The sequence below is a fragment of the Danio aesculapii genome, chromosome 24 (assembly GCF_903798145.1).
Source record: "Danio aesculapii chromosome 24, fDanAes4.1, whole genome shotgun sequence".
Lineage (NCBI taxonomy): Eukaryota > Metazoa > Chordata > Actinopteri > Cypriniformes > Danionidae > Danio > Danio aesculapii.
This window is the reverse complement of record NC_079458.1, coordinates 21532292-21554383: the sequence shown is the minus strand read 5'-3', so window position 1 is coordinate 21554383 and position 22092 is coordinate 21532292. Positions and strand designations below refer to the sequence as shown.

The window sequence follows — 22092 nt, the reverse complement described above, 5'->3', positions numbered from 1 at the left end:
TGTGTGTGTGTGTGTGTGTATGTGTTTTAAAAACAGGTTTTAATCCAATGTGGAATACAACCTTCCAGTTCACAGTTAAAGTGCCGACACTAGCTTTGGTGCGATTTGTGGTGGAGGATTATGATGCTGCTTCAAAAAATGACCTGATCGGCTTGTACACTATACCCCTCACCAGCATGCAGAATGGTGAGATTAACAACATACTGTACACTAATAATACTGGATTACTTGGTAAATATGAGGAAAGACGGTTGTGGAAATTGTCACTAATGTTTAACCTTGTGATCATTTGCTCAAAATATTAAAAGAAAGAAAGAGAGAAAGAAAGATGCGTGAGTTAAGGCATTCACTTTCAGACTATGGGCTCTATTTTAACGATCTAGGCGCAAAGTCTAAAGCGCAGGGCGCAAAAGTATTAAGGGGCGTGTCAGAATCCACTTTTGGTATTTTAAGGACGCTCTGCGCCCCGGCACATGGTCTAACAGGGTTCAGCTTATTCTCTTAATGAGTTATGGGTGTGTTTTGAGCATATTGTGCAATAAACCAATCAGAGTCTCATCTCCCATTCCCTTTAAAAGTCAGTTGCGTCGTGCCATGGCGCATTTGCTATTTACATGGACTCTGTAAGTGGAAAAACTGAGCGCTTCACTAGCAAGAAAACAGCTAAACTGACTATCTGCAACGTGAGAATAAAGAACAAGCCTCCTCCATTTGGCCTTGTTACTTTCTTTTTACTTTACTTTTACTCTTTACTTTACTCCTCTACTTTCGTGGATGAGGAAACAGTGTTGTACACACTCCACCAAAGATATCCATCTGCCTACATATTTAATTTAATTTGTTAAGCGCAAAGATTTGTTTCAAAACTATTTCTAAATTCAGTTCTAATTTCCAACTAATGAATAAATGAACAATAATAGCGAAGTTATATCCAAACACACACCCTATACTTATGCCCTATATGGTGATGCATACGTCTACAAAACCCAACAGATGGACAAATCTAAACTTGTTTTTATTGAAACAATATAAATATGCATATAATAAATAATACTGCTAATGATAATAACATTATATTAATGCAAATTGTCATGAATAAACTGAAAAAAGGCATGGAGGTGGTGGTTTTTATATTTATGTAGAAAATAATAATTGTAACATTTTAATCCTTTAAATTTTTTTCATATGTAAAATATTTGTGTATTTCTGTGTATCCTGAGTGTATTAAGCAATGTGTAAGTGTTTTGGACAAAGTGGTGCAAATGGATTTGCTATTTAAACAACGTAGCAAATAACAACAAATCACGCCATACACGTCTTGCTACTTATTGCGCTGGGTGTATGATAGGGCCCTATGTGTGGTGATGTAAGTGACTTCTGATTTTAGACAATTGAGTTTGAATCTTGAGTTTTGAAGAATTTCTGACTACAACAACACCCAACTAATTTCTGGAGTTTTTGGGTCACTTGTACCTTTTTCCTATCATTGATAAAGACAGACACTCATCCTCTTCCAGACTCATTCATAACACTATTTGCTCTTAAGTTATTGCATTGGTGGAAGAAATTGGTGGGCAGTTGGTGATTGTGGGCAATTTTATTTATTCATTTATGTATTTTAAAGCCACTTCCCAATTAGTAAATTGCAACCATATTTTGGATTTTGTGCAAACACTGCACAGTATTATGAAAGAAAAATATCTTTGATAAATATGTGTGTGGCACAATTACTTCACCCTTATGAATTTAAATGACCAAAATATTTTTAACGTTCATTTACTTCATTACCATTAGCCACATTTCCACTATCGGGCTAGTGCGAGCCAGGGCTTTAATCGGGCCAGGCCGGGCCAATAGCCCGGGAGGTTGAGAAATGAGGCCGAAATCATGTCGCGTTTCCACTGTCGGGCTAGTTGCTCGCAGCGCGTCACGCAAATACCGTCCCCCGAATCAAATGTCACACAACCCGTCACACAACCCGCCCACTTCAGCGGGAACAAAAAACTCAAATTATAACCACAAACACAACCTGGCATCACTACAAGAGCTGGAAGATGGAGAACACCGAAGCGATTGCTTTTTTACTGTTTGTGGTCTGTTGGTGTAAGGTCAGACAGCGATCCCTGGATAAGGACATTCGAGTTCGGCGGCATTTACCTCGAACACAGATTTTGGCTGCAAGGCGAGTGAGTTGATCAAGCGCGATAGCAAAACAAATGTAAGGGAAGAAAGCATCTTGTCTCCTCTTTACCTGACAGGAAAACTCCGCCTTTGTACGTAACCCAGCCCCGAAGCCCCAGTTGGCCCTCCTTGGCCCAAGGTATTCGGCGGGCCGAAAAAGGCCGGACGATGGCCCCAAGGAAGCCCCGCTTTGGCCCGATTACGCTCCGGAAGTGATAGTGGAAACGCGACTGGCCTTGGCTCGCCCTGGCTCGCTCGCTTTAGGCGCGATAGTGGAAACGCGGCTATTGATACCATTTTTTTTTTTGTATTTTTTGCATTTTTTTAACTATCGTAAATGATTAGGAATTGGAGATTTTTCAACCATGAGCTTCTGTTTCTATATGAGGAAACACAAAGGCATCCCAATGTGTACAACCAAATAACAGCTGCAATTGGTTGTTGTTGAGCATCACAAAGTGGCTGTAAGAAAATAGCAGAAACACTGAAAATGATCATTCCCACCATCAGGACAATCATTAAAAACCTTCAGTAAACTCTTAGTGTTATGAATGAGCCTGGAAGAGGACACAAGTTTGCCTTATCACCGTCAGGAGGCTCAAGAGACAAAAAAAGTCTCCAAAACTACAGGGTCGGCCATTCAAATGGATACACCTTAATAAAATGGGAATGGTTGGTGATATTACCGTCCCGTTTGTGGCACATTCGTATATGTGAAGGGGCAAACTTTTCAAGATGGGTGGTGACCATGGTGGCCATTTTGAAGTCGGCCATCTTGGATCAAACTTTTGTTTTTTCAATAGGAAGAGGGTCATGTGACACATCAAACTTATTGGGAATTTCACAAGAAAAACAATGGTGTGCTTGAATTTAACGTAACTATTTTTTCATGAGCCCCCTCATATATACTAATGTGCCACAAACAGGACGTTAATATTACCAACCATTCCCATTTTATTAAGGTGTATCCATATAAATGGCCTACCCTGTACAAACCGATGTCACCAATATTCCAACTAGGCATGGGCCGGTATAAGATTCTGACAGTATGATTACCTTGGATAAAAATATCACGGTTTTACGGTATTGCGATTTGTAATCTAAAATATGTTCTTTTTAAATGTCTGGGTAAAAAACGAAAACTTTTTTACCCATTTTTAATTTTATTAAATAATTCAAATGAGTCTTTGACTTCTGCTCTCTTCGTAAGTTTCAAAAACACTGATTTCTTTGCAATTTAAAACGATATTTTTGCATATCTTTTCTGCTGGTGATACTGTGGTCCTAAAAAACAAAACCAAAAAAAATAAATAAAAAATCTTACACATACCTTAGGAACGGTATTGCAGAAAATTTTGACTGTTTTAAAACCTTGACTTCTCTGAATCGCGGTATACCTTGAAAATGGTTATCGCCCCACGCCTAATTCCAACAAATTTTTAATGTTTCAAGAAACAAGCCTCTACTCTCATCCAAAAAATACATGTGTTCAGTTTCTTTGTTAATATGTTTGAGCAAAAGGTTAAACAATGAAGATATGTTATACGCAGCCTTCTTTGCTCATGTTTATCAAGTAAAGAAGTATTAGTGGCGAGCTGTTGATTATAGTTGATCTACAGTTTTTAATTTTTATTGTGAATCTTCTGTCTTCAGGTTATCGTCATATGCCTCTGCTTACGAAGAGAGGAATCATTATTCCTTCAGCGGGACTATTTGTACACATCATGCTTCTAGATGCTTAATAGACTGCAGTTTTTCTCTCAATCGCCTCAAAGCATTCAGATCACCCAACAGAACAATTCTCAATGAACACGTCCCAGGAGAAAATTTCATAGTGCCTTACAGGTTACCAATTAGTTGCTCTAAAGCCTGATTTATACTTCTGTGTTCTGTCCATGATGCTCTGCAAGAAGACATCTGAAACAATAGGAAGCAGGGGGGTCTCTATGTTCCTCTGTTTCGAGTTTCTTTGCTGGTGTTTTGAGTTTACGGCAAAAATGTTGTGCGATGCTACTGTAGAAGTAACTCAGTCACACTCATTCAAGGAAGAAAAAGGCGGGAAGGGCAAACATTTAACAACTTTAACAACAAAAGAGATTTGTTAAACACTTGCTGCGGTCCCATGGCTTTTAGCCCCTCCCACACTTGTCATCTCCACCAAGCCAGCCAATCACAGATCTTGCGCTCTGCATTGTCAGGACATGTACAGTAGTTAAATTTTTATAGAGGTGTGCATCAGGGTTCGCTTCAGGGTCCACAACGAGCCTACAGCATGAGCTCAACACAGAAGTTTAAATTGGCCTTTACGAGTACCAAGCTACTGAAAGTACTGAAAATGGTAGATTTGTTTCAAATTTTTGTTTTAAAAGGTCAATAGTGCCTTTTACACATACAGATATTTGTGGAAAGGTCTGTATGTGTGAACAGGCCCTTTTTTAAAAATACCGGTAAATTTGTTTGGCAATTTTCCAGATAGAGAAGTTGTAACATCACCGGTAATTTGCTGGAATGCTGAGCTGTGTGAACACAGAAGGAAAATGGCTGGAAAGAATGCGTTTATGTTTAGAACGCGCTGACGTGAGATGCCTACTCCAGCCAATCAGAACACTCAGACGCATTCACATACACGCTGTTTATGGAAATAAAAGCCTTTGAATATTTTTCCAGACACATTTAGATGTTAGTCAGACGTTTCTGTGTTCCTTCCTAATGCCAGCTGTGTAAAAAATTATCGATAAAATGCTTAGGAAAAGCCGTTGTTTGTTTACCTTTAAGCTCTGCTTCAGTTGCTTGACGCGTGTGCACATAAAGCAGCCGGTGAGCGCCAGCACAGACACATATTATGTACATCTCTAAATCTGACAGTGTTCCTCTATATGTTTTCATATAAGTTGTTCACAATAGGTATCCATCCAAAGAGTTTGTAATGTAGTCAGATGTGTAAACATTTAGCTGCAGTTTGCATTTGTGCCTTTGGATGTCTCTGGGACAAAGCAGCTGCATGAATGATAAAGCTTTAAATAAAAGTGAAACCATCAAGAAAAGGCTGATGTTTACAAATACAAGCGCTGCCATTTAGAGGTCATTTCTGGTTAATGATGTCAGAATTTACCGGTATTTTTCAATGGATGTGTGCATGGTCTATTCTGGAACAATACGTGTTTTTTACGAATTTACCGGTGAAGTCGTTCCGGAAATTTTCCGGATATTTACCAGTATCACTGTGTTAAAGGGGCTATTGTTAGTAGTCAGAAAGCAAAAGCACATAAAATGACAAGCATGATTTTATATAATATTAATAATATTTATTAATACTGTAATACTGATCATTTAATTAATTTGATGTAATTGATGAATAAAAATACTACATTTGACGTTAATCGAAATTTTAAGTACAATATTGATATTTTTGGCTACCAAGAAAGGGATTTTTTAATGTCATTCTTACCATATTAAGGTAGTCAGTGGAGAATTACACAGAATTTAGAAAATTCAGAAAGTGTACAGATTTAGAAAAAAGTAAAACACCATTCCCGTCTTTTGTAGTACATTTGTTACAAAAAAGTACATTCAAGTGATTGTAGAAGTGTATCTTTTTATTATTTGACATAGTTTTCTATTTTAGTATTGAAACTTTTATATTTAAAAATACTACACTGATGCCTTTTTACATTAACAGATTATTCAGACAGTGTTTGTATTTATGGTTATTCTTTCTGATTGTCAAACACAGTGTATGTGTTCTTCCCAAACATTTAAAGTCCTCACAAATGTACCTCAATTAAAGAGTTTTAAGGCCTGTTCACACCAAGGACCATATTCATACCAATATTTAAAACTCGAATTTAGAATTAGTTAGAATTTGCTTCAACCAGGGATTAAAATGACATTTTCCATTGATGGGCAATATTTGCAAACGTGGAATTGATTTCCAAAGGCATATGTATATATATTTTTTAATTGTCCCTTCAATCAACCTTCAATATTTTAAACTGTTGCAATTGAAAATGTCATTAAAGGTGAAGTGTTTTTATTTGTTATGGTTATAGTACTATATATACCAGAGTTGCCCAAAGTAGGGCCTGCGGGCCAAAGTTGGCCCATGGTAACCTTTGATTTGGCCCGCCATCCAATCTGAGAAGAGATTTAGAATGATGGGAAGGTTGGAGCGAATCTCTTTAACAGATGTCGTCATTTTAATGTAACATTTTGTTTGTTTGTTTAATTGTTGAGCTACAAAAAAAAAGCCATTTGAAATAAAATGATTGACTCGTGTAGCTCGAGCTTTAATGGTATATGTACCTTCGGCCCACCACCCTCAATCAAGTTTGGTTTTTGGCCCTTCATAAGCAAAAGTTTGGGCACCCCTGGTATATACTGTCCTTCGTGTGAATGAGCGTTTCATTTTAAAAACAGCATTCCTGCGTTCAGTGTCTTTTTGGTTTAATGCTGATGCAAATAATGAACAATGAACTGTTTACCCCATACATCCTATCTATTATTTTTAGATAAACTTGTTTATCCTTCATTATCAGATGTTGTCTTTGAGCAGCAGTTGTGTTTTATAGATTTCTTGTCAAAGTTGTCTTTCAAATATGTATAACATAACAGAAAAGGAATGGAAAAACAGGGTGTACATAGGTGTGCTTTATGTTTTTATACTCTTTGTTGGTTTAAGGTGTTGCTGCTTTTTCTCTAATCTGTTTCTTGAAAAAAATTCTGTTTTTTATGTTTATATAAATTATATAATATCTTTTCCAGTAGCTGTTTACTTCGGCAATGTTAAGCCATAACAGCAATGTGTTTCTTGTTTCCTGTTCTTTTCTAATGACAGAGAAAGAAAAAAGAGAAAGGATTGTCTTTACTGACCATAAAATGCTGTGACAAACTATTAACTATGGATTAAACATCTCAGAACGATTGTATCTTGGCATACAGTGTGTTTTTATTTGTACTAAACAGCATTCACAATGTGTTTCAAGTGACTGGGTAACCTCACAATTTTGTAAAGTATATTTACATTGCATTTCTATTGGATTGCACCTTTAAATGTTAGCCGTTAAATGTTTAGAGGCATTAATGAATAAATAAAAGTATAATAGTGACAGCCTGCCATCTTAAAATAACCATCCAGTGCATAGTCAGGTATGAAGGTCTTCATCTTGTTGGTGAAAAGGTTAATCAAAAGAGTCCTGCCTTCTTTTTCAGGTCATTTTGACGCCATTTAGGCAAACGCTGGAAATTGGCACGAGTGCAGCCGAGGAGATTCTCAAATTCTGCATCAGACAAATACTCCTGAAAAAAGAAAAGATGAAAAAAAGGAGATCATTTACTAAATTATACACTTAGATCTATATTACTTAAGTTGCTTGTTTCTACAATGGAGTACAAAAAAGTAAAATATAATGTCTGAACTGCGAGAATTGCCCATAAACTTCCAGAAACAAGAATTAAAGTTGCACTGTAAAAATAACTAATTAAATTATGATTGCGGGATATAAACTTCTCAGAATTCAGAAAAATAAAGTCAGAATTGTGAGACAGCTCTTGCAGTTACAAGAAATAAAGTCATAATTTTGAGAAAATAAATCTCGATTGCGAGAAAATTTGAGAATTGAGGACAGATGGTAAACTTGCAGTTATGACAAAACAGTTGTAATTTTTAGAAAATAAATTCAGATTTTGAGGAATGAACTCAGAATTCTGAGAAAAAGGTCATAATTGCAAGACAGCTCATAAACTTGCAGCTACAAGAAGTAAAGTCAATTTGAGAAAACAAATCTCGATTCTGACAAATGAGAGAAAATGGCAAAATTCTAAATTTCGGCAGAATTCACACGAGATCAGTCATAAACTTGTAGTTACAAAAAATAGTCATAATTTTGAGAAGGTAAATTTAGATTGTGAGCTATAAGCTCAGAATAATCAGAATTTCGGACAGCTCGTAAACTTGCAGTTATGACAAATAAAGTCATCATTTTAAGAAAATAAATTCTGATTTTGAGAAATGATCTCAGAATTCGGGGAAAAAAGCGAGAATTTCAAGACCACTCTTAAACTTACAAGAAATAGTCATAAATTTGAGCAAATAAATCTCAATTTTGCGATATAAACTCAGAATTCAGAGAAAAGGGTCAGAATTGCGAGACAGCTCATAAACTTGCAATTACAAAAAATAAAGTCATTTTGAGAAAAGAAATCTCGATTTTGAGAAATGAACTCAGAATTTGTGAGAAAAATGTCAGAATTGTGAGATCACTCGTAAACTTGCAGTTACAAGAAATAAAGTCATCATTTTGAAAAAAATGAATCTTGATTGCAAGATATAAACTCAGAATTATAAGAAAAAGAGAATTTCGGACAGCTCGGAAACTTAGTTATGACAAAAAAGTTTTTTAGAAAATAAATTCTGATTTTGAGAAACTAACTCAGAGAAAAGGGTCAAAATTGCAAGACAGCTCATAAACTTGCAGCTACAAGAAATAACGTAATAAATTTGAGTAAATAAGTCTTGATTTTAGGTTCTAAACTCAGAATTTCTGAAAAAGAATTGTGAGATCACTCATAAACTTGCAGTTACGAGAAATAAAGTCATAAATTTGAGAAAATAAATTTTGATTTTGTAAAATGAGCACACAATTCTGAGGAAAAATTCTGAATTGTAAGAGCTCATAAACTTGATCTATAAGTTACAAGAAAAAGTCATAATTTTGACAAAATAAATCTTAATTTTAAGATATAAACTCAGAATTAGTGAGGAAAAATTACAAGACAGCTTAATTACAAGAAATGTGGAGTTAAAAGAAATAGCCATAATTCTAATGAAGAAACAGATACAAGGAATAAAGCTGTAATTCTGAAAACAAAATCTAAATTCTGAGGTAAGAACTCAGAGAACCAAATAATATAAACTCTGTGAATTGTAAGAAATTAAGTCTAAATGCAAGATATTTAGAGAAGTTGCAAGATATAAACCTATTTACTTGTTTATTATACAAAAATAAAACAAGTTAGTTATGAGATAATGCAATTGCAATGACACTCTTTCTTTTTTAATCCAGTGGCAGAATATGGCCATGTGTTTTGACGTCTGACCAAAAAGTAACCTAAATTGTTCAAAACTACCCAAAAAGCAGCTTTGTAGGCATCTAGACCCACCTCTCGTTTTTCAGGATCAAGTCCTTGAGGATGCTGATTTGGCGTTTTAACAAGCTGCTCTGAATTTTGCATCCCAGATGGCTTCGCTCTGTTTTGAGACCCATCTCCGAACTGTACACTGGACATCCTCTGATTGTGGGAGCGTATACTCCCCGGTCCCCCAGGAGCGCTGTAGTTTCCCACACCTCCTCCTGGCTTCTTATTCAAGTCTGTGTTGTTGAGACTCTAGAGAAAACGAGGTTCAAATCATGTTTAAATCTGTCCATATCAACACAATTAGATCATCAATCTGATCCAGTGGGATTCATTCATTTAAATGCATGCAGGAACAAAGATTTGATTGGTCAATGTTTTTACCACAGTGATTTGTGAAACATCACCCAGCTTGCTTTTCATCTCTTCATATGAAAGGCCTCCCTGGAATATACATGTAGAGTCAAACTCAAAAAGTGTGTTGATTTGAAACATTAAATCATCTTCAAATGGTTTAAACTCAACATGAAATGACACTTTTAATTTCATATTATGTGGAAGCGTACTGTAAGTGCTGCTTGATTTTATCCAGTAGGAATAGAGCTCAGTATAGTATAGAGCTCAGAGCTCAGTATAGTACCTGTCTACTTTTTCAGCAATGTTCAGCATTTATATTTGAAAGGAGTTAAAAGATCTGCTTGTTGCTGTTGTTGTTGTGCTTTGCTCTCTGTAAGCCTCTGATTGGTGGAATTTTGCACAGAATGATGGGTAATGTAGTTTTTCTGCACAAATACTTAATTTGAATAACGATGAGTCCTTAGCATATTAATCTAGTAATTTATGTTAGCAACAATGGCTGTATTCATATGAACAAATTCATGTAAAAAGCATTATTTTAGTAGAACATTTACAATAACTATACATAAATAACAGTTGAACAATTATCAAATCTTTAAAATGGTGGTGGTGGTGGTGGTGGGGGGGGGGGATCTTTATCTTGGTTCTTAAACCTGAAACAAAAAATGGCCAATAAAAAGGTGTGAAGCACCAAAAGTGGCCCATATTCAAATTAATTTAAATACTATTTTGGCAAATGCTGTTATTGATAAATATTCAAATGTACTTTTCTTCAAGAGAGGCTAGAAAAATCGTGAAGCTCTACATTGCTATTATTATTATTATTATTATTATTATTATTATTATTATTGTTTTTATCTGTTCTAATCAACTTTATTATTAGTTTTTATTTTTCTTATTCTTGTCTCTTTTATTCCTGTTTATGTAAGACACTTTGAATTGCCACTGTGAATGAAATGTGCTTTATAAATAAACTTGCCTTGCCTTGCCTTATTAATATTATGTTAAAATTTTTATTATTCAAATGGCTAAATTCTGACTGAGGAAAGTTGAATGTACCTGAGTTGAATGCAATTTATCTAGAGAATGACAATAGACCACCGTTTGTAATGAAAAACTTCAACAGATGGCTATTTTTTTAATGATGTAACATAATAAATTAGTATTTTAAAAATACGTATTTATTCATATTTCTTTGTTCTAAATCTTTAGGAAATGTTTTGCTACATCAAAACATGTGGTTATGATGACCATCCGACAAGCTAATCCAGATTAAAGTAGTGCTTAAAATTTCACAAAAAAGTGCAGTATTTAAATATCATAGTTAAATACAAAGTGAAGTGAATAACCCAAAATGGTTGACTTTTTGAGAAAAAAGACCCCCCCCCCCCCTACTTTACCAGGCTGGGTATGGGCCTAAATATGTACGAATAGAAAAACTAAATAAACAAATATATGAATATATTTGTTTGAACTTATATATACATTCCCCATTTATAAGTGGGACTTCAAAATGATCATGACAGACCTATTTGGATTAACATACTATGAAGAATGAAGCACAACAATGTCAGAAAAATGTTAAGAAAGTAAAAAAAAAAAGGTTTAATTTTGTATTTCATGTTAAGCTTAAGGATATATTCATTAGTAGGTCAGATCATCGTCAAGCATGATTTTAATGCAGTTGTTTAGTGTGTTAGTGACTATGTGTTGTGCTTTACTGCCGCCTGATGGACGGTTGGAGACTCACGCTCCACTTGTGCGCGTCCCAGGCGTTGAACCACCCGGTGAAGGTTGGCGGTTCGTAGCCTTGTTTAACAGTGGTGATGGGGGTCCCGGGGTCCCGTCCTGCCGGATGAGTCTTCAGATACTCCACTGCACTGCTGCTGGACTCCTGGATCTCGTACTGGTTTGCCGAGTTGCCAATCCACAGGAAAATCTGAGGAGAAAGAGGTGAAGTTTAGAAAACTGGTTTAAAGATACTGTACGAGCTACCTGACAACAAACGCCAGCAATATGTTTACAATTTATTAAAGACGTTTAAATTAAACTAGTTTTTATTAAAAAGCAATTGTGGATGTTATTATATTAAACTGAAAGAGAAATAGAATGTACAATTTAACTGTTGTACATACAGTAATCATGATTTCCAACCATTTAGAATGAAATGTAAGCATTTTCAAACGGGGCTATCATGGTTCTCTTAAACTAAAAACTACATAAATGATTTAAACTAAATGTTGCCATGATTTTTAAAAAATATGTATTTATTATTCATTCATTCATTTATTCATTCATTCATTTTCTTTTCGGCTCAGTCCCTTTATTAATCTGGGGTCGCCACAGCGGAATGAACCGCCAACTTATCCAGCACATGTTTTACGCAGCGGATGCCCTTACAGCTGCAACCCATCTCTGGGAAACATCCATACACTCTTGCATTCACACACATACACTACGGAAAATTTAGCTTATCCAATTCACCTGTACTACATGTCTTTGGACTGTGGGGGAAACCGCAGAACATGCAATCTCCACACAGAAAAGCCAACTGACCCAGCCGAGGCTCGAACCAGCGACCTTCTTCCTGTGAGGCCACAACACTATCTACTGCGTCACCATGTATTTATTAAATTATTTTATTTCAGTGTCTTATCAAGAAAATATTTATCCTTTTGATTTAGTTGAACTTAAAATGACTCAAACTAAAATAAAAACTAAAACATAGATTAAATAAAAGTATACAGACATATTTAAAACACACAAACATGCATACAGTACATGGACGGACGCGCACACACATAAACACACACACACACACACACACGCACACACACGCACACACACACACAAAGAAAAAAATAATAATAATTTTTTACTCGTTTTTTACTAATTTCAATAATTACTCATACTTACTCGTTCTAAGATTCAACTCACGATACAGTAAGCAAACATCATTGTGACTTTCAGTTCACATCTTTTTTCTCAGAACTGCACCTTTACCTATCTCAATTACCAGTCCAGAATCCATCTTGAATTTACAGCTGTATTTCTTATATCTCTGAGATAACATCTTCTTGCAATTTGCGAGAATAATTCAAAATTTTGTCAAACTAACTCAAACTATACTGTAAGTTTCTCTTTTTTTTCTTCTGCGTCATACACAAGCTTCCTCATTAAAAAAATAATAAAATAAAAACTTACAGGGCTAAAGCAACATAACAACCCTCAAAACGATCAGTGGTTATTTTTAATTGTATAACCCTGAAAGACACATCCATTCCTCCACATTCAAACAGTGCTAATCTGCTGAAACCCACCTCATCCCAGGTGTCGAGCAGCATGACGTCATCCTCATCCAGGTCGTCTTGAGTGAAGTCGGCCATTTCTGTCATGAGGAATCGACCCGTCTGATTGGAGCACTCGAACAGACGGGGCTCGTGAAGTGACACCTCTTCCTCCAGTCTAATGGAGACATCGGTTAAGTTTACATGGACATGAGTAGGCCCACTTCAAATCTGCCGGAACAGATTTCGGCAGATTTTTTTAATCCACGACTGATTGATTTATTTACCTATTATTACATGTTATTCATTTATTATTGCATGTAAATGTACTGTAAATAATGCTTTACCTACTTTAAGTTTTGTCTAGATTCTAGTCAGGGGCTTAGTGATATGTGGCCCTAAGCATTCCCAGGTATGGGGCCCTATCATCGAAACTCAAAACATTCTCTTTCTCAATTTTTTTTTGCAAATGTAAACAGCATGTTAAAAATACATTTTAAGTGGAACCTTTATCTTAATAATGTAAAATTAAATACAATAAATTCACAAATAAAAAAGCAAGTTCACAAAGTACTGTATGTACTGTTAATTAACATTTGCATTTTAATATTTGCATGTGCAGTACGGAAGGAACGTTCCACTATTCATGGGGCCCCCGATTTTGAAAAGAAGAAATAACGTTAAAATCTTAATGGTTATGGAGTGATTTTACAACGTATGATAGAAGATTTATGAAAGAGCTATATGATTAATATAGGCTTCTTGGCATTGGTCGGGGCCGCCTAATTCCCCGGGGAATTGTTTTGTTTTCAGAAATAATTAGTCAAAAAATGTTGTTATTTCAAACCAAAAACAAGATTATTTTACTTACCCTATTTGTATTATTCACTTGTTTTAAGGAAAAACACTTACTTTTGAGTTGTAATTTCTACATAAAAACATTTTTTTTACTTATCTAGAAAATGCATCTTGATTTTACATGTGTTTGTATAATTGGACTGGAAACAAGACTTTGAACGAGACATTGGATTTTTTTTGCACTGTGAGAATGATCATCTGTCCTGTGTGAGTTTCTGTTTGTCTGGTTTAAGGATTGTACCTTTTGTCACTGGCGTATGGAGCTTTTCCTCCCAGAGGCACCCAGAAAGCAGCTGGTTCCTGACCCTCCATCACAGTCTGCTTATCTTGACCAGAGAGCAGATCAGCCACAGCTTTGCCCATCTCTCGCTCATCTCCACTGCAGCCCTGTGACACACAAACACACGGGTTTATCATGTTTATACTATACAAAGTTCACATATAAATCAAAATCTAACCAATACATGTACAAAGACATTTTGCATTTGTACATAAAACAACAACAGCAGCAACAAATAAAACATTTGTTTAATTTAAAGAGAGATCAGATTAAAATTAAAATCAGATTGCAATTTAATTGGATTTAAAAGCTGCTTTTCATCATGGGGATATTCATAGGGGGAAGGACAGCATCAACAGTTACAGATTTCATTCATAGGGCACTGTCGTATATACTGTGTTTAAACCTGTAGGCATTAGTTAAATATATATAAACATTAAAAACATTATTAATATTGTATAAAATGTATTAAATAAAGTGGCATGGTGGCTCAGTGGTTAGCACTGTCGCCTCACAGCAAGAGGGTCACTGGTTCGAATCCCAGGTGGATCAGTTGGCATTTCTGTGTGGAGTTTGTATGTTCCCCCCGTGTTCGTGTGGGTTTCCTCTGGGTGCTCTGGTTTCCCCCCACAGTCCAAAGATGTGAGCTGTTGGTGAATTGAATAAACTAAATTGTCCATAGTGTATGAGTGTTTCCCAGTGATTGGTTGCGGCTGGAAGAGCATCTGTGTAAAACGTGCCGGAATATTTGGCGGTTCATTCCGCTGTGTCGACCCCTGATAAATAAGGGACTAATTCGAAGCAAAATGAATGAATGAATGTATTAAATAAACATGTAATATATTCATTATGATTAATTATTTGTAATTCATTTTTAGACCATATAATTGCTTTGCTTTTCTTGTTTTTATGTTTACAGACTTTATTAGTTGTCGCAATTATCTATTCATTAATTTATTCAAAATTAGTCGTAATAGATTTGTTTGATTCTATATTATACTGCCGTTTTAGACTTGCCTTGCCGTACCACAGGAAAACAGTCTGATGTGTTTTGAGCAGAAAGACGTCATTGGTGTTGAGAGAAGAGGCTCGAGCGGGAACTTCTGTGGCCTTTGTGTTAAGCTCATGTGTTCCTCTGACCTGGAAGAGCCTGGCAGCAGGATCAGGGTTCACAACACCCGGCCGGCCTGTGCCACCCTGACAAAACATCAATAAAACCAACATCATCACTGATAAAGACAAACAAGTGCTTCCTACCTCATTTCCACATCCACAATATTTACAGTATATATGCAACTGGCAATTTTCTGTGGAAGAATTTGATGTCTAGGATCACATAATCACATTTAGGATATTTTACATACATAGTCAAGACTGAAATTATTTATATATCCCTGGCAAATCCTGACTTACAGCTACTTAAAGATTTTTTTTTACTTAAAGGTGCAGTACGCAAGTTTGACACCCAGTGGTTGGTATTGCATTCCTGGATCAAAACAAACGGAAGCGCAGGTTGCCAGATTGAGGACAGAAGCGAGTGATTTAAACTATGTTCTAAATAAAAGCAACGGCACCCGATAGAAGGAATCTTTTCCATATTAAAAGGAATTTTTGTCCTAACCAACACCTCGAATTGATATATTAGAAACAGCTTCTATTTCTCACAGGGGAACAACAGAAAACTATGACAATAATCACCTCACCTCGGGTAAACCTCGTGTGCTTTATTCAGCGTTAAATGCTAACAATGTGAGTTTGAATGACATTGAACTTTTTACATGACATTTATTGCCATATACTAAAAGCAGCGGCAGATTATTCACCTCAGATCTTGAAAATAAAATAAACCATTTGAAATTGAACTTTAGAACTAAACACGTGATTCAGTATGTACATTTAATAATGCTAAAGAGGGTTAACATATATTAAATAGATTATAAACCTTTCCATTTCGTGTGCGGGTGCATATTCTGTGCTTCTGAATGGCTGTATTTAAAGGGCACATAGGTTACCCCTTTTTCATATTTAATATAAGTCTTTTGTGTCCCCAGAATGTGTCTGTAAAGTTTCAGCTCAAAACACCCATCAGATTATTTATTATAGCTGTTTGAAGTGTCTATATTATAGCTGGAAAAAAGGTTTTGCTGTTTTTTTGTACTGGCCCTTTAAGGCTAGTCCTCCCCGCCCACCGTTCCCACGTGTCTGTCAGCAAATCGCCGCCCTCGGCTGCCTCAGGAAGCAGATATCACGTAACGTGTGTGAGAAATACTACAGAAAGAACTTTAACAATCAGTATTTGATGCATTTTTTTGTGGATTTGCAACAATGAGTCACACACAATGTCATTACAAAGTTCACGTGCACACACAGCGAGGACACACACGCATAGCGCAGACACATACACACACACACATATAGCGCAGACACACACATAGTGTAGACACACACACACATAGCGCAGACACACACACACACACACGCACACACACACACACACACACACACACACACACACAGAGAGACAGCGAGTTTAGCTTTGCACTCGTTTTGCACGCATATGTGACATGATACTGGTAATATCCACTGCTGTATGGATATCTCTTATATTAATGTACAAAATAAACCTGATTTAACGTCCACAAACCGCGATTGAAGCGTCTTCCTTTATAATTGTTCTGACACGCGGCTGTGCTGATTAAGTGCATCTGAAGTGAATCGCTGTAGTTCATTACACACGTGCACTGTTTTAAAACATGTTAAAGTTGTGAAACTCACTCTTGATCACATTTGATGATGATTGATGACTCTAGCGAACTGAACAGGCCTTTTATTCCCGGCTGCTTTGTGCTCGTCCTCTCTTGTTGATATGATTATACACGTGACTACCGGACATGTTAATGCGCGCAGCTGTCAATCAATATTGGTGGGCGGGGGACCGCACTCCTACGTAAAGTTGCGATCGATCTAAAAACAGCTCCAATTGGTCCACCGTTTTTATGTTGTTAAATTTGAAAAAAAAAAGGACTGGGTATGTTTATTTCATCCCAATATGACAGGTTATACACTATACTTACACATATTTCTGTCCAAACAGCTTGAAAAGTTGATTTTTTACCATAGATGCACTTTAAATTTCTGTCTTGTTTTGTCTGGTGAAAACAGCCAAATTTCTTATCACTGTGTATCTCGTCAGGAAGCGTGTTGTTAGGACACAGGATTTACAATGTATCCTGCTCACCTAATGTTTATGCTTGTAATATTTATATCATTTGCTAATTAAAAACCTCATGTGGAACTGAGTCTGTCCACCGGAGGTCGCATTTCGGTCACGGGTGCATCCTTTCAGACCCTTTCTGAATGAATGAATGAAATACATGGTTTTCCACCAAGGCAACCCGGGGTGCTGATATATAATTGGCTAAACCGGCATTGGGTTAAAAGAACATAAACAAAGACAGACATTCCTGCACTTAAAAACAATTTTCAAATCAGAATGTCCTGACTTCAGCATTGTTTTCCAGATAAAGATGAATGTTCACTTAGCATGTTTCTTAAATATCTGCAAACACATTATGGTATTTTTATGCTTTAGAAGAGTCAAAAACTTACATACAGCACCTTTGATTTTCCATGATTTTAATTTTCCCAAAATTAATTCCTATGATTTTTTTTCACAATGATGCTGGTGAGTAAAAGTAACTTTAAGTCAGAATTTGCCAGGAATATGAATAATTTCAGGCTTGATTGTATGTATTTAAATTACTAATTTGTTAATCTATTTCACTGATTTGACAGGAAAAAAATTCTCATTTTTAAAATTTAGTTTCAAGTTTAAATCAAGCTTATTTAAAACTGTATATTAGTTAATCAATCAAGTTTATATAAAATCACAGAAACAAAAACAAAACAAAATTACTTTAATATTTAAATGAAACAGACAATATTCAAATAAAAAACTATTCAAAAATATGTAACAATTACGGTTACTCATTGGTACTAAAATAACATTTAAAATGTGTTTAAAGTATAAGTTTCATAATTTAATAGTCACATACTGCATATTTTCTAAACAATCCAAATGAAATCATACATTAAAATAACCTATGGCAGAGAAATTAAGCAAGTAAGGAAGTAAAAAGGTTTCCACAAGATGGCGAACAATTCTGATGAATGAAAAGACGGCGATCACCTCGAAGATGATGAGTCGGCCTTTAAAGATGGCCATGAAGTGTCTGGGCTCTTTTCCCATGACCACTCGGACCTGTGTTGGGGCTCCATTGTATTTATTATCCAAATTGACTGCCTGATAAGCGGATGCCGTCACCTCATCCTGTGTGGCGTGACGACCCTAAAGAACACAAGCTTCATGTTATATAGACTAGACGTCTCCAATGTGTTCATCCAGATTAAAAGACAGTATAAATGTGGCTTTTTACTAAATAACTAAAATATAAACAAGCTTTTTACACCTTGTTTTTTATTAGTATTTAGAAATGTCCATATGTGATCATATACTGTGTATTGACGCATCTTTATACCAGATGTTAACAGCATGGAAAACTCAAAAGTTGACCAGCATGAAGCATTTAGACTGTGTTTACATGTATTTAGTGTTGTTCAGTTGTCCTGGGACTGTTTAAAAAAACGCATCTTAATACCAGGTGTAAACATGTGGTCAAAAATCTATAAGCACTCAAAAAAAAACATGTTTTGTTACTTGTCCAAACTACTTATTTAAAATGAGCTAAACAACACAATTCTTAAAATTTCCTTGGGACAAATTAACTTTTTTATGTTCAGTCCAAACTAAAAATAAATTCAGTCATGTTGTACTGAGACAAATCAATTGTGGGCTACCATTTTTTACAGAGAGCTTAAAAGGTTTTCTAACCCCATTCACACCTGTAATTGGTTTGTCCACATGTGATTGTATAAAAAAATATACTTAATACAAGGTGAAAACATTGCAGAAGAGGTAAAAAGTGGACAATCTAAAAATGTTTTAAACACCTCTAACACTTAAAAAAGCAGTTTTGCTGCTTGTTCAAGCTACTTAATATGAGTTGAAACAACACAATTTTTAAGATGTTTTTGCGACAACATTATTGTTTTATACTGAATCCATTTAAATTTGTAAAAATGGTTAAATTAATTTAATGGATTTGTGTTGGGACAACATGAAGGAATTATGAGGAACCCAGCATTTTTTACAGTGTAAGTTCCACACAGTTCTTTCATGTTGTCCCTACACAAATCAATTAGGTTAACTGAGATTTAAGTGGTTTGAACATAAAACCAATTAAGTTATCCCAAAATCTCAAGATTTGTGTTGTTTTAACTCATTTTATTTAAGTAGCTTGAACAAAATAATTTTTTGAGTGTAGTATTATGGAACAAAATCAATGCCAAAAGTATTGAATTAAAAAGCTTGTTGAATAGCACAAACTGAAAAAAATAATACACCGTATTAACAAGTTCTTGCATTTAATGACTTGAATTGCAGGGTTTGTATTTTTAGGTCCTGAAATTTAACAAAGTTGTTTATTTAAGCTGTGAATAGTTCAACTAAAAATATTTCAAACATGTTTTCGTACTTATAAATTCAATAATTCATTTTCAAATTTCCAGGATTCACTTACAAAATATTCAATACCCTTTAAAAATACGATGTATAATATTCAAAAGGTAATTTTCAGTTCATTTTATTCAGTTCAAATATTCGCTTCCATAAATTCAGTGGCTCAAATTCGACTGTTAAAATTCAACATTACATCCGGGAACTGCAGGAAAAGCAATAGATTGCAGATTGAAGATCGCCAGCTGCTTTTCCACCAGCAGGTGGAGATGGAATAATTTAAGATTTTTTACCCAGTAAATAGACGAGAAAAAAGCTAATAAAGGCACAAAAGTAGCATTTAATATTAATATCAGTGTCTTGGACATTATAAGTAATAAAATGAGTATGAGTAAAATAAGTAAATGATCTTTTGGTCATTTATATTTGCCCTATGTAACAGAAGCCAGTTGGTGATCGCGTAAACCTCACTCCTCGGATTCAGCGACAGACGTTGTTCTGCAGTGCCATTCACAGACTCTTAAATGGGCAGGTGCTCATTTACGCTAGGTGGTAGGGATGTGACGGTCGCGGAAATTAGCTAAGTGGGGTTGTGACGGTCCGCGTGATTCTCGCTAAGTGTGTGTGTGTGTGTGTGTGTGTGTGTTGGGGGGGGGGGACACTCTTGTGTTATCATGCTTGGCCAAATGTCACGACTTTCACTTTTCACATTCATACTATGCACAGGCCCAGATATCATCTGAAACTTCAGAGGTGTTCCATCAATATTGGCAGCCATCCAGCATCTCTCAACCAGTATTTGACGTGCGGTGCTGGCTCTGACCGACCGGCCACCAGAGCTCGCGGCCACTCGTTTGCGTTTGCCGCGTACAAAGCCGCACAGGTATAAAAAAAACGTCAAATATTTCATTCATTCATCAATTCATTCATTCTCCTTCGGCTTAGTCTATATTTTAGAGGTCGCCAATCATTTTAAATAATAAAGTAAAAAATATATATATATTTTTTTTCGTTCATAATATAAAAATAAAGGCGTGCAGTAAGCCTAGCTACTACATAACAATAAAAACAATTAATCTGGACAACTAAAGGCATCATGGCAGAACCCCAAAAATTAGAAAAATGAAAGGCAGGCAGAGTGTAAAAGAATAGTAATTTAGAACCACGGATGACTTATTCAAGCGCAGTAGCCTAAATAAATGTTATAAAATAATAAGAATAATAACAATAATAATAATAAAATAATAACAACAACAATAATAATTTAAATAATTAAAACTATAGCCTACCCCAATCCTGAAAAAGCTGCGTTTAAAACAGCACAAACACTTCTAATAACCCCAATGCTTATGCCATATATTAGACGGTTCTGTATTAATAACTGAAGACGCTCCTTTAATGCATTTGCTCGCTAGGTTAAATTATTTTAAATTACACGTCCCATCCATACCCAACCTTAAATCGTACCTGAACACTGTCTTATCTAACATTATCTGTCCAACAGTTGCAAGTAAACTGTTTTGTGTGACATTCTCATAAAATCTCTGGTTTGAATTTTGTATGATTACTTTATTTCCTTTCTCTTACGTTATATTCTTTAGCAGCCAGTCAATATTATACTTTACATCTATGGAAGAATGAGTTAATAAAGATAGAGAATGTCACATCATATTCATCAAAAGACGGTTTATGTGCATTAGAGATGCGCGGTGGCGGTTTCAGCCGCGGACTCCGAGATAAACCACGGATCGGGCGGATGACGTGACGAAAAAATAATATTTTAATTAAATTCGGGCGGGTGGCGGGCGGTTGTACCAATCAATAAAAAAAAATATGTATAAATTGTTAAATATGATCTGACCATACCTACATCCAAAAAATCGAGCACACTTTGAAATAGTCACATTTTCATCAGGTAGTAGTATGTCTAGTCGAGTCTATGAGCAACAAGTGCTGTGAGCGAGCGCTCCTTCAGTGCAGCAGGGCGCGTTATAGAGGCTAGGCGCTCTCGTCTGAATCCTGACACTGTAGATGCTATTTTATTCCTGCATAGTGCCAGAAAATTCAAACTACCTAAGGTCAGGCATATTAAACCAATTAGCCTTATCTAGACTACACATAGCCATGTTTAATATAAACTTTTGAGTTCGGATCAGCTGATAATTTTACGTTCATATTGGTTTAGCCTGTTCTATTCTAGACATGTTGTGTATTAGTTATTTGGCCTCGCTTTTACGTTCTGAGGCTTAAGGTTATTTTGCCAGAATTTCTTTGTCGCAAGCGTAGTATTTCATTATGCTTCAAGTTTGTGGGGATGATCGTAAGTTCATGGGTTATTGGGGCATAGACTTGTCATACAGGCAATTTAGCCTGGTCAGACTTCATGTTCGCTTCAAAGTGTGATGGTATATATATATATATAT

At 35.6% G+C, this 22092-nt stretch overlaps 2 protein-coding genes across 3 annotated transcripts in view; one reads left to right on the top strand and one right to left on the bottom strand.

Annotated features, from left to right (window-relative positions):
* plcd1a (phospholipase C, delta 1a) overlaps window positions 1–7106 on the top strand; it is a 46262-nt gene extending 39156 nt beyond the window's left edge. The window contains exons 14-15 of the mRNA XM_056450961.1: window positions 37–186; window positions 3835–7106. Of these exons, the coding sequence (XP_056306936.1) occupies window positions 37–186; window positions 3835–3923 (239 nt within the window). The 3' untranslated portion in view covers window positions 3924–7106. The remainder of the gene's footprint in view (window positions 1–36; window positions 187–3834) is intronic.
* vill (villin-like) overlaps window positions 7094–22092 on the bottom strand; it is a 32233-nt gene continuing 17234 nt past the window's right edge. Inside the window, exons 13-20 of one of the 2 annotated variants that reach the window (XM_056450959.1) lie at window positions 18284–18442; window positions 15112–15291; window positions 14056–14201; window positions 12990–13134; window positions 11420–11608; window positions 9697–9756; window positions 9340–9564; window positions 7094–7476 (exon numbers count right to left, since the gene is read on the bottom strand). In XM_056450959.1, the coding sequence (XP_056306934.1) occupies window positions 7363–7476; window positions 9340–9564; window positions 9697–9756; window positions 11420–11608; window positions 12990–13134; window positions 14056–14201; window positions 15112–15291; window positions 18284–18442 (1218 nt within the window). In that variant the 3' untranslated portion in view covers window positions 7094–7362. The remainder of the gene's footprint in view (window positions 7477–9339; window positions 9565–9696; window positions 9757–11419; window positions 11609–12989; window positions 13135–14055; window positions 14202–15111; window positions 15292–18283; window positions 18443–22092) is intronic. The other variant, XM_056450960.1, reaches the window with a different exon arrangement.